The 13,057-nt window shown below is 50.5% G+C and overlaps 1 protein-coding gene across 6 annotated transcripts in view; it reads right to left on the bottom strand.

Moving 5' to 3' along the window:
- The window catches only part of Rph3al (rabphilin 3A like (without C2 domains)), a 146,094-nt gene that overhangs the window by 23,284 nt on the left and 109,753 nt on the right, over positions 1-13,057 (bottom strand). For all 6 annotated transcript variants that reach the window (XM_085695329.2, XM_085695331.2, XM_085695330.2 and 3 more), the window contains one exon: positions 383-557. In XM_085695329.2, the coding sequence (XP_085551455.2) occupies positions 383-557 (175 nt within the window). The remainder of the gene's footprint in view (positions 1-382; positions 558-13,057) is intronic.

Below are 13,057 nucleotides of genomic sequence, written 5' to 3'. Positions count from 1 at the left end.
TTAAGAGCATTGGATGCTTTTCCAGTGGACCTGGGTTCGATTCCCAGCACCCACATGACAGCTCACAACTGTCTGTAACTCCAAGATCTGACACCCTTGCACAGACATGCATGCAGGCAAAACACCAATGCGTACAAAATAAAAATAAATAAATTTTAAAAAGGACAAAAGCTTTTGGAGTGACAAGTCATTCCTGCAAAGAGCCACAGTGCTGCTCTTGCACCTGAGTTACTGTCTTGCTGGGAAAGCAATCCTAGAAGGGCCCTCTGACTGTGCCTCTACAGAGCAAGAAATCACTGTGCTTGCAGTCAGAGATTCAGTCAGCTTGTTCAGGAGCAAGCTGGAGCTGAGGACTCCGGGAGCCCCGCGGAGAACATCTTACCTCTCCCTCGGGCCCATGTATAGACACGGGTGGCTTCAGCGCTCTGAGGCTGGGGTTCTGTGGGCTCCACAGGCAGAGGTCGGAAATGGGGATCATCAGCCCGACCAGGAGTCTTCAGGGGCAAGATGTACTTGGGGAGCCCTTTGTAGAACCAGGCCCCCGACCTCTTCCAGACCTGTGAAGGAGAGAGACACATGCTTAGAGTCCAGGAAGTGGAGCTACCTTGCCCCTGCGTGCTCCCCTCATGCAGCCCTGCTCCTCCTCATTTCCTGCTTATAAGGGATGTTAGGAAAACCATCCATTGCTACTGTGTCTGTCCCGTCACCCACCAGAATCCAAGAGCCTGCCTATCTACTTCCTGCCTATCCCAACCCTTCCCCTCTTCTAGTACACAAATGCTAACAAGCAGGAAGTGCTTGGTTCCTGACCTGTCCACCTGGGCTGGGCCCCATCGCCAGCTGCCTCACCAGCACCTTCTCTGTCTCCCGGGCTGAGGCTGAACAGGACAGACTGATCCAGTCTTAAGTAGCTGCAAGCAGCTCCTCCAGTGCCCGTCAGTCATGGATCCTCCCACGATCCCATGTTTGAGCCCCGGCTTCTCAAGGAGAATGTCCCCATCCCTCACTATTCTGAGCTAGCTCCCATACATCATCCCTCTGGGTCCCTCAGCAGAGAAGCCCAGGAGTGTCTCAGGCCTGGTGTGGCTGCTCCCACAGCACAAACATATTGTCTCCTCCTCCTTTTCCACTTCAGCTTTGTGCTTTTGAGGGTCCCAGCCTCCCATGAGCCCCCTATTTCACACAGCCATCAGGGCCTCTCAGAGGCACTGGGAGGGACCAGTAGATGATGCTGGCTGGGTCCCATCTCTTCCCCTTGGAGAAGAACTGAAGTGGGAAGAAGTGGAAAGACAACAGGGATGGTTGAGAAGGGCACTCAGAAAGCTGCAAGGATCCCTAGAAGTTGAGGGTGCCCACCCTTGTCCAGAATAGGAATGGTAGTCAGGGAAACCTCTGGGAATCCATCTGAGCCCTGTCATCTCCAGGATGGCTCCCCTGGCTCCCCTTTCTTGCTCACTATTGGAAGAATCAATGACAGGAGAATTAAATGACTCAAACAAGAGGCTGTTTGATCAAGACACAATCAACTGCAGATCCCACGTGCACTGGCTGTGCAGTGTTGGGTGACTACCAACCTCTCTGAGCTTTGCTCGTTTCATTGGTGAAGCAAAGTAATGCTTGCTAGGCTGGAAGTGCCCAGCACTGCGTCCAGCACCCCACAGGTGCCTTCCTCCTAGAGTTCTGGGAAGGGTGACAGAGGGCTTAAGGAAAAGCCAGGCTAGGCCATATCACAGTATCTGGAAGCTCTCCCTTAAGGGATTCTCTACAGACACGGAAAGACTGGAATCTCCAAGAGCCTCAGATTAGAATTCAGAGCAGCAGCTGAGATAAGGCCCCCAAACCCTTGATACCTACTTCAGGGATAGCCAAGAGCTGCATAATCTCTTTTCCTGTGAAGGGAATGTGCTTAGATTACTGAGTAAGGAGGAATGGAGCGAGGGAGGGCTGGGGTCACCTTCCCAGAGAAAAGCCAGGCTTGGCCGGTTCCAGGCAGGCATTCAGAGTCAGTCCTGGGGCCATGGCCCAGCTGTTGTGTGATGCAGACCTTCAGTGTCCCCACCAGCAGGCAGACCTGGGGTGGCACTGTCTCACAGAGTGGATCAGACTCGTGAGTGGACTGAAAACCTCAAAGCAGGTGCCCATAGGTGATGATTGTCACCTCAGTCACCCTGTGTGACGAGCATGAACGATGTTATCCTCTAGGGGCCAAATATCTTATTTAAAATGAAGAGCTGGAATCAGAACTTCAGGGCCGCCTGACTGTGAAGTGGCTTTTCTTACCACCTAAGTGTCCACGGGGCCACATTTGAACTGCGGCATATTATAATAAAAGCTGAGGAAAAGAGGGGAGGAGGGAAAGGGAGGGTGGGCAGAGGCACGAGCACATTGTCCCAGGCCACGCACATTTGGGAAGAATTGGGATAAACTAGATGTCATTGAAGGGCTTCTCCGAGCCCTTTAAAGTACAAATGTGCAGAGCATTCTCCAGTAGGACAAAAGCATACACCAGGCTCTCCACTTAGAATCTGCCTGGTTGGCTTTCTAACTACCCACCCTCCAAACACCTTACACACACACACACACACACACACACACACACACACACACAGAGAGAGAGACAGAGAGAGAGACAGAGAGAGAGAGAGAGAGAGAGCACCCCTCACCTCATCCTTATCCCCACACCCCTGTCTTTACCCTATACCTCACCCCATCCTTATCCCGCACTCCTTGCACCCCACCATCCTTATCCAGCACCCCTCCTTCCTTACCCAGCACACAACCTCACTCCTTACTCCCATGTCTGCTGAAGAAATAGAACAATAATAAGCTGACCACAGCCAGCACTTGCTGAGGGAGGTACAGACGGCTCTCCCAGGCAGACAAGGGGTCATGGGACTCCCGAGTCCAGAACATAGCGCGGTGTACATCACTCGGCCACTGCTGCCTGTACAGAAGGGCCTGCCTTCGGATGGCCCTCTTACAGTTTTGTTTCTTAGGTGGTGCTGGGGGATGGGACCCAGGGCCATGGGATCCGTGCTGAAAGCATGCTAGGCGGCACCCTAGCACCGAGGCTCACCAGGGCGCGTCTCTCACCCAACACAGACAGTGGGAGGAATGTTCTCTGGCGTCCTTATGAGAAAACCTCCCACATTTTGATTTCTCAGGACTGGAAACTACTGCGGTTTGAATTCTTGTCTCTTCTCTGAGAAAGCTTGATCTCCATGTACGTTGACTGCATTCAGTGGTAGGGCCTTTGGGAGACAGATTAGGTGAGGTCCTGGAGGGGGGTCCTCTGCAGAGGTGTCAGTGGCTTTATCAGAGGAAGAGGAAGCTGAGTCTCCTGGCACAGGCTTGTGATCCTAGTAGCTCAGGAGGCAGAGGCAGGAAGATCCCTAGTTCCAGGCCTGCCTAGGCTAGAGCGAGTTCAAGGATAGCCTGGGCAATTTAGACTGTCTCAAAATTAAAAATAAAAAGAGGCTGAGAATATTGCTTGGTGGCAGAGTGCTTCCCTTAGCCTCTGGGTCTCATCTCTAGGATCAAGGGTGGAGTGTTGATCTAGCAAGATGGCTCGGGGTAAAAGGCACTTGTCACAACCTGAGCTCAATTCCCAGAACCCATGTGATGGTGGAAGCAGAGAACCGACTTCACTAAGTTGTCTTCTGAGCCCCCACATGTCCTGCAACACCTGTGCCTCCTACTGTCACACACACACACACACACACACACACACCACTTTAAAAATCTGGGACTAGGGAGATGGCTCAGCAGTTAAAAGTACTTGCTGCTCTGGCGGAGGACTCAGGTTCAGTTCCCAGCACCCACATGCTGGTTCACAACCATCTGTAACTCTAGTTCAGGGAGTACAATGCTGTCTTCTGGGATCTGTGGGGTCCTGTATGCACATGACATACATACACACATACATACATACTAGCAAGCATTCATAAACACAAAATTAAATAAATCTTTGTAAAAGGGGTAGGGGTGCTGGCGAGATGACCAAGTCTGAGGACCTGTCCCACAGTGGAAGGAGAGAGCCAACTCATAGAAGTTGTCCTCTCTGTGCATCCTGTATGCAAAATAAAGAAGCAAAAATGCAAGACCAAGTCTTGCCAAATGACACAGCACAGAGGCCCTCACCAGACACAGGCACCATGCTCTAGGAATTCCCAGTGCCTAGAAAGAAGCCAAAGAAACCTCTGAACTTTACTAATTGCTCCGTATCTCAGGTGTTTTGTTATCACAACAGAAAACGGACCAAGATAGTAGTGCACACTGGCCCAAAATCCACAAAGCACAGGAATGGAGTCTCCTTCCCTCTTCTCAGGGCATATAGTACCAAAAGTTCCTTGAGAAAGTTTATCAATCCCAGTCTTCAGATAGAAAAACTGAGGCTTCAACAAGCTCAGCCACTTGCCTAAAGTCTACACAGCATAATCTCATTTTTCAGGCAGGGTCTCATGCATCCAGGCTGGCCTCTTCCCATCATGTATCACGGCAATTGTTCTGTGTTAACAAGAAATGGGAGCCGGGCTGTGGTGGTGCATGCATTGTCTTTCATCCCAGCACTCAGGAGGCAAAGGCAGAAGTATCTCTATGAGTTCAAGGCCAACCTGATCTATAGAGTGAGTTCCAGTACAACCAGGGTTACACAGAGAAACCCTGTCTCAAAAAACAAAAAACGAACAAAAATGGTCTCCACTAACACATCTGTCCCTCACCTCCCAGATCAGGTCGGCTGTGTTCAGGTTCAGTCTGATGAATCCAGCCCCTGCTGCGGACATTGGAACTGTTCCTGTCCTTTCCTTCCTGGGAGCTGGGCTAGTTCTCTTCACAGTGTACTCATGAGTTTATACTGGCTACAGCCTCAGATCACACTCAAGGACCTAAGGCATATCTCCACCTTTAGATGAGATGCCTCATGAAAGAACATCCACCCTGTGCACAGAGACACAGGGCAAGGACCTTGGGTCAGGTCCCCTTTTCTTAGGAGCAGTTTCCATGGGAGATGCATTGTTGGGTCTTGAGGTCACCAAGGTTTTTTTAAAACAGTTTTTTATATGTGATTTATTTTTATTTTATGTCCATTGGTGTTCTACATGTGTGTGTGTGTGTGTGTGTGTGTGTGTGTGTGTGAGGGTGTCTGGAACTGGAGTTACAGACAGTTATGAGCTGCATGTGAGTGCTGGGAATTGAATCTGGAAGAGCAGCCATTGTCCTTAACTGCTGAGTCATCCGCCCAGCCCCTCGTCCATGTTCTTACTGTTGACCAGATGGACTTACAATTTCAGATTCAAAGAGGGATGAGAGGAAGCATCCAGCAAGTGTGTTGCTGAAGAGCAAGTCCCTGGGCATCTTCCCAGTGGTGCCCACTCCAGCCCTTCATCTGCTCCCTAGCAATGGCACAGCTACCAGAAGCCACGCTTCAGTTCCACCATCTACCACAACAACCCATCTCCACCCCACCTCCCTTCAAAATACTCTCAACCAAGTGCTTTATGAAGATGGGATAAGGACCTGGAGAGATGGCTCAGAGTTTAAGAGCACTGGCTGCTTTCCCAGTGGTCCTGAGTTCAATGCCCAGCACCCACATGGTGGCTCACAACCATCTGTAATGGGATCTGGTGCCCTTGGCATGAAGGCATACATGCAGGCAGAACACTGTATACTTAATAAATAAATACCATCTTTAAAAGAAAAGAAAAAAGAAATGAAGATGGGATAAAGGACACAGGATCTGAAGTACAAGGCTGAATAGCTTACAACTGCCAGGAGCCTGCTTTTCGGGGGGCTAGTCACCCCTCAAACTCTGTACAAAGCATATCAGCTTCAATCCAGTATCTGTGCTCCATGTGCACAGCCCTCCGGCCAGCCAGGCTTGTCTCCCCCAGGACTCAGCAGGCAAGTCTGTGGCCAGCCAATGAAATGGTCATTTCTGAAAGATTCTGGTCTGATACTAATCTTGTTGTCACTGTCCTGTAGGTGGATGGTCCGCTGGCTTACACCATCACTCAGAAGGGTTGAGATACTGAACTAGTGTGGGAGCAGCAATCCCTGAGCCCTTTGCCCCCATCAGGGTTCGGAGCTTAGGTGCCTCACTCAGCTCAGGAGCGTGCCTGTGCATGTGTCCCCCAAACACACTGTCAGTATTTTGAATCACTTTCTGCATGGCTGAGCAAGTGGTAGGAATGGCAGCCGGGCCAAGTTCTGAGCAGCAATCCCATCCAAGCCTGGCCATGCACATCCCGACCCTCTCTTGCCTCACCACTCACTCCAACCCTACAACCTGCACAACAATAGCCTCCAATCATGTGACTTCTGCCCAGGGCATTCAAGTTCATCACTCACTACCTGGCAGCAACACTTGGCCCCTCCCCAAGAACAGGGCCAGGACAAGCCCTCTCCGGGGTCGAACCCCGACCCTGGGCTAGGCCCACAGACAGGAGAACACTCCCTTCTGGAGAAGCCAAGTGTTGCTGCTCCCCAAGTGTGGTTTGCTGTGATAAGGCCAGCAAAGCAGCCAGCCTTGAAAATGCCACTTAATGAGAAAAGACCCACACGGCTGCCATGGTGCTTGTAGGGGGTGTCTAGCAGCACTTACCACTCTCCGGTACCACCGCTTTGTGCTAGGTTTCGAGGTTTTCATTACCGTTTCAGCTCACGGCCAACCTGACTGCAGATACTGATGGATATTAGCCAAACTGCTCCCAGGGAATTTTAATTACCACAGTAACAATTGCTAATCACCAGCATTTCCTAAACGGCTGTGGCAGGAGCAGGTGGTAATTGCCCAGGCTCTGGGGGTAGGAAGGGGACAGTCTGGGGAAGCGGCTGTTGACAAAGATGGAGAAGAGAGGCTGAAGACCCAAGTCTGCCTGCTGTTTAGTTCTTTGTGGGTATCACAAGGCATTCATGTTCCCGGTATATCTCACTGTCTTCACTGGCTTGCCCACTCTCTCTGCCCCTCAGTCCACAAATGAAGGGGCAGGGGCCCTGTGGCCTTTGTACTTGCTCTTTCTAACACTGCAGTACCTCTTACTACAGATGAGCTCTTATTCCACTAGGGGGGGAATCACTTTTATCTAGAATGTTCTAGAATGTTCCACAGAGAGAAAGCCTCACCCCCCTCTCCACTATAAGACAGAGAGAGAGCCTGGCTGAACCATGGCCACCTCTGGACCTATCTCCTGGCGGGTGGAAGGTTCTGAGACAGCAGGAGCCACTGAGCTCCCCCACCCTGAAACCTTTGGGATGAGAAGTCACATCAACCTGGTGTTTCCGCTGCCCTTAGTAACCTCCACCCAGGTACCAGACAAGAACTCCATAAAAAGGGCCAAAGGCTGCTGGAGATACTCAAACTAGTCAAATCTCTATGGCCTGTGCCTGACTGCTCCTGAGGCCTGGGTGGCATGGTGGCCCCCATCTCTCAGAATCTGTAAGTAATAAACCCTTCTTTGCATGGGATCACATAGCCACCTCTGTAAATTAGGACCGACATATAAATCACTGAGCACGAAAGAATTAATGCCAGTTAAATAATAGAATTTCAACCTGCCAGTGAAGGTAAGATCTAGACTAGCAGGGAGGTGAGCATTGGGGAGGGAGGGATAGGAACCCCCACAGTCAGAGTGCCCCGGGTGGGGGGATACGATGCTATGGAAGGGGACAAAATATCACATAAAGTTACAAATGTAATCAAAGTGCTAAAAATATTAAAATGTTCGAAAAACTAGGAAGGGGCCAGGCCCCTACCTCTTGCAGCCTGAATGGACATGGGCAGTCGAGGGAGACAGGGAGAGAGGCAGGACCCAGGCCGTGAACAGGAAATGCTGGGCTAGGTGAGGGAGGCTAGCGTGTGGCTGCCTCTACTGGCTGACGCTTGGCCAAACAATTTGATTTTCCTTTCTTCTAAACCACATGCATTCCTCTGATTAAAGTGAAAACACAACAGATCTGTAATTGAATGTTGATGTTATTCAATCCCTGAGCTGCCTGGCAGGTCCACATGTGGGGAGCTGGATCTGTGTCTGGCTGGAAGGCTGAATCGCAATGTGGCCTCAGGGAGAGAATCTAACAGCACGGGAGAGGGAAGGAATGCAGTAATTGAAATGTTTCTGCAAGGTAGAAGACGACACCCCCCCACACCCCCATACCCCCCACACCCCCATACCCTCCCCACCCCCGACACACACACACTGCTGTCCCCACCCAGCCACCAGGAGCCAGGACTTTGACGGTGGGAAACACAGATGAAGGTAGCAAAGCTAAAGCCAGAGGGAGGAAAGAGAAAGGCCTGGGCGTCACAAAGCTGGAGGAAGCCATGGTATTCCCGGAGGCTGTTGGGTAGTAACCTGTAGCTAGGTTTCTGTGGTGGTGAGAAGGTATGAAAAGCCACAGGGAGGGGCTGGAGAGGTGGCAAATGCTGCTCTTGCAGAGGACCCAAGTTTGGTTCTCAGGTGGTTCACAGCTGCCTGTAACCCCAGTTCCAGGGGCTCCAACATACCCTCTGGCCTCCTAGGGCCCCTGCCTGTACACGGTATACATACACTTACACAGGCACACACACATACACACAACTGAATAAACGAATCTTAAGAAAAAGCAAAGTCATGGTGAATCTAGCCCCTTGCCCCAACTCAGCGACCCAGAAGTTGTACTTGCAATGTGGCCTTCCTTCCCACAATCCCTAGCACCTTCCCCTTTTCAATTTGGGCCTGGAAGACAGGCTCCTGCAAAGAAAATGGCAAGAAAATGAAGGGCCAACCTGCCCTCAACACAATGTTGACCATTCTCAGTGACCCCGAGAATCAGGCTTCTGGAAGCACCCTTGGCACTCGGAGAGAATTGCCCCACAGATGGGAGCCATAGTGTGCACATGGGTAGAACAAGGAACATTCTAGGTCGTATCTGTGTGCATTGTCCAAAATGCTCAGTGCATCTGAGGAGTCACTGAGCATGCTCTACGGTGTTCCTTCTACCACATGCAAAAATCTTCACGCATGGCTGTAAACTAACTGCTAAGTATCAAAGCTACAAAGATAAAGAAAGGAGGGAGGAAGGAGAACCGGAAGAGAGGCACAGTGACAGCCAAGAGTGTCAAGCTGGGCTTGCTCTCATTTGGATTTGTCTGTCCTTCAAAAACTCATGTATTAAAGGCATGGTCCCCCATCCACGGTGCCACTGGAAAGTGGGAGGACCTTTAAGAGGTGGGGCCTAGAAGGTGGTCTTCAGATCAGTGTGGCAATACTTGCAGCGAATAGTGGATCCAGAGTCCAGAGCCTGCTCCTCTCCCAGCCACGAGGTGGGCAGTTTTGCTTTGTTTCCTACTACTTCCTGCTCAGGGGCCTGAAGGCACAGGTCTGTCTCATCACAGACAGAAATCTTCAAAATGATGAGTCACGGCCCTTTCTTCCTCACAGGGGGATTATAGCACCCATCTGTTATAGTAACAAAAGGCTGACCAGCATAGCCGTCCGTGGGAGATGGGTTGACGGGGCAGACACATTTGTTCTAAGTACTTTTCTGCTAGGAAAGCTCTGTTGCTCAAACCAGGTCAGGCCCACCCAAGCCCAAACTTCTAACATCTGAATCACCCGCTGTCCACAGTCTTTCGGGCCTGTTCAAGCTGGACAGAGACCCAGGGTCCTAGTAAGACATTGCTGGGTATTTGCTCTGCTCAGGTTTTCTTTTCTTCTCTAAAAAATGTATTTCAACTTTAACACTGTGTGTGTGTGTGTGTGTGTGTGTGTGTGTGTGTGTGAGAGAGAGAGAGAGAGAGAGAGAGAGAGAGAGAGAGAGAGAGAGAGAGAGAACAGGTATGTGTCAGTGCACTTGTGTTTGCAGACGTGCATGAATGTAGCAGGTATGTGTGTGTGTGGAGTCAGATGGCCAACCGCAGGTGCAAAAACCATTCCCCAGGAACCGGCTGCGTTTCTTAAAAGAAAACACTTACCGTGTTTGTGACACAACATCCCTGTGGGGGTCAGAGGACAATCTGCAGGAGTCAGTTCTCCCTACACCATGTGGGCCACGGGACTGGAATTCTGAATATTCAGACTCGGCAGCAAGTGCCTTTACCTGCTGAGCCACCTTGCTGGCCCTGGCCACCCAAGTCCAGCCAGTGAGCCTCAGGGGTCCACCTGTCTGCCTCTCCAGCACTGGGATTACAGGCAGGTCAGCATGCCTGGTTTTAATGGGTCCCATGCTTGCCCAGGAGGTGCTCCCCAGCCCGCCTCCTTTAAGTTGTTCTCTGTTGCAGACTGATGTTTGGACAGAGTGGCCAGTCATCTTGCTGTGCTGCTTGCTCCATCGCCTCTAGAGAGGGAGCTGTGGGTATTATTCAGGTAGCATTTAGCAACCACCTCTTGTGTGCTCAGACTGAGCTTGGGGGACAAAACCAAGTGTTCTTGGAGACAGGCTGCTTCCCTTCCCCCTGCCCCCCTGCTCCCCCACAAACCATGAGCCATCCCTCCTGCGCAGGGCCCTCAGTGTTCTGCACAAACGGAGTCTGCACCCACAGGAGGGGTGTGGGAGAACCGGGGCCAGCCTCTCCCTGGCTGCTCCCCTCCCTACCAAGACAGCTTTCAGCTCTCATCTAACCCAAGTGCCAGCTCCCAGCTGAGGTGTTAACTGAAGGCTGAGACCCCTCCCAGGGCCTATTAGCACAGTTCGCATTTTGAATATGACACTAATTTTTTTCCCCTCTTCTTTGGTGGTGTTGGGGATGGAGCCCTGTGTTTGAAGCATGACAGGCAAGGGCTGGATCACTGAGAGTCATCCCTTTCCCCACAGCAAGGCCATCAGTCTCAGGATAATAATTTAAAGTGCACCGTGTGTGTTGATGGGTCAGGAAGAAAGCTCCAACATAAGCTTCTTTCTACCCTTAACCCCAGTGGGAGCATGCAGTCACCGAAAACACAGACTCTCTTGCCCCCTGGGTCTCCCTGGTGAATGGTTATCTCCTCTCAAGTCTCTGTGCCTGGGGTGCGAAGTCACAACCTCACCAGGACACTGGAAACTAAAATGGAGCCCTCAGGATGCTCTCTACTCTGAGCCCTGGGAGCAGGAAAGTGAATTCAGCACCAAGGAGCCCTGAATTCCCTGGGTCTGAGCAAGCCGCCTCTTCAATTCAAGTGGGTTTTGAGCAACCAGGTCAGCTTGGGAGACTAGCAACTGCCAGCCCAGTGGGAAGGAAAAGCTGCAGTGAGAAAAAGAATACTGTGAGGGCGCTGTCTATTTTTTTGGGTAGATAATTCAAACGCCGTGGCTGGATTATTTCAGAACCAGAGGGAACGCTCCGGTTTCCATGAAGCAGCCTCTAGTGAGGCTTCTTCCTCATTTATTACCTTCCTGTAATAAACAAGGGGCACTTGCCAGTGTCACAAGGTAGTGGTACCAAAGGGTCCTGCTAGGCAGGCAGAGGGCTATGCCCCTGCATCAGGGTTAGTCTTGCTGGCCTTGACTCTAGCTCTAACTTCTCTCTGTAGCTTTGTAGCCCACCCACAGGATTATCCCTCCAGGCCTGTGGCTCCCATGCTATCTGGGATGTGGGAAGATCCTCATAAACCCCCAAAGGACCGTTGGCTCCCATTGGCCCCCAATGCTGACTCCGCTCTCCATCCTGACTGTTCCCGCCAGATCAGCAAAGCCACAGGGATAAAGCTTCCTGCACATTAGCCACCACTGGATTGTCAACACTTTGCAAATGCTTCCCTTTATTCTGAATTCATAAGCAGCATGAAATCCTTCTGAAGCCCCACGCTGACCTCCCCTCCCTTTTCTGCCGCAGGTCTGGGGAAGCATGCTCAGGTGGTGTTTGGCCCCAGATGGAGTGGGCTGCACACAGGAAATGAATAGAGGCTGTGAGCAGAAAATTGCACAGGCCAATTATAGCAAGCCCAGTCTTCTCAGAGGAGCGCCTCAGTTTTGATTCAATTCCCAGAACAACAAATACACCAGTGGTTAAACACAATCCCAGTTGAAGTGACACCACTGGCCCCTGGGTGGCAGAGCTCTCAGGTCGGGGAGGACAGGGCCTTTAGTGCTGGGATGTGCTTCTCAATGGTGTGTGTGGCGATTGCTTCATTTTCAATCTGTTTTGTTCCTCTTGGGAAAACCTCTAATTCTGAGGCCCTGACCCCTCTATCTTTCCCACTCATTTATCCCTCATCCTGTTTGGCTATTATTTCTTCTTCTTCTTCTCCTTCATCTGCTTCATCTTCTTCATCTTCTTCCTTTTTTTTTTAAATCATGCTTTCTAGGAGATGTTACAGATATTTCTCTGGATCATGAATTCAAGCTTCTTATTTTGTCTAATTTGAGTGATTTCCTGTTATCTTCAGGTGTGTGCCCATGACATTTAACACGTATGTGAAGTATATTCCACACCTAGCACAGTTCAATAACTATCTTCAAATAACATCTATAAACTCATCAGAAGACTGAGGGACTGGAGCAATGGCTCAGCGGTTAAGAGCACTGACTATTCTTCCAAAGGACCTGGGTTCAATTCCCAGCACCCACATGGCAGCCACAACTGTCTGTAAATCCAGTTCTAGGGCTTCTGACACCCTCACACATGTAGGCAAAGCATCAATGAAAACAAAATAAGGGTAAACTCGTCAGGAGACCAAGTATCACTGAATTGTAGGAACCCCTGTGTAGTATGGGACAATGGACTGTATTCTGTCAATTATATTTTAAATAAGTGCTGATTGGTCAGTAGCTAGGCAGGAAGTATAGGCGGGACCACCAGACAGAAAGTAGAGGTGGGTCAATGAGAACAGAAGAATTCTGGGAAGAGGAAATCTTGGTCCGCAGTCCTGACCCAGACACAGAGGAAGCAAGATGTGACTGCCTTGCTGAATTAGGTACCAAGCCACATGGCTAACACAGACAAGAATAATGGGCTAATATAAGTTATAAGAGTTAATAAGGAGTCTGAGCTACTAGGTCAATCAGTTTATAACTAATGTAGACCTCCATGTGATTTCTTTGGGACTTAATGGCTGTGGGACTGGGCAGAACAGAAAATCAGACAACACTTGTGTGGAAACAC

The sequence above is a fragment of the Myodes glareolus genome, chromosome 9 (genome assembly GCF_982192425.1).
Source record: "Myodes glareolus chromosome 9, mMyoGla1.1, whole genome shotgun sequence".
Taxonomy (NCBI): domain Eukaryota; kingdom Metazoa; phylum Chordata; class Mammalia; order Rodentia; family Cricetidae; genus Myodes; species Myodes glareolus.
This window is presented reverse-complemented; position numbering and strand designations above follow the sequence as displayed.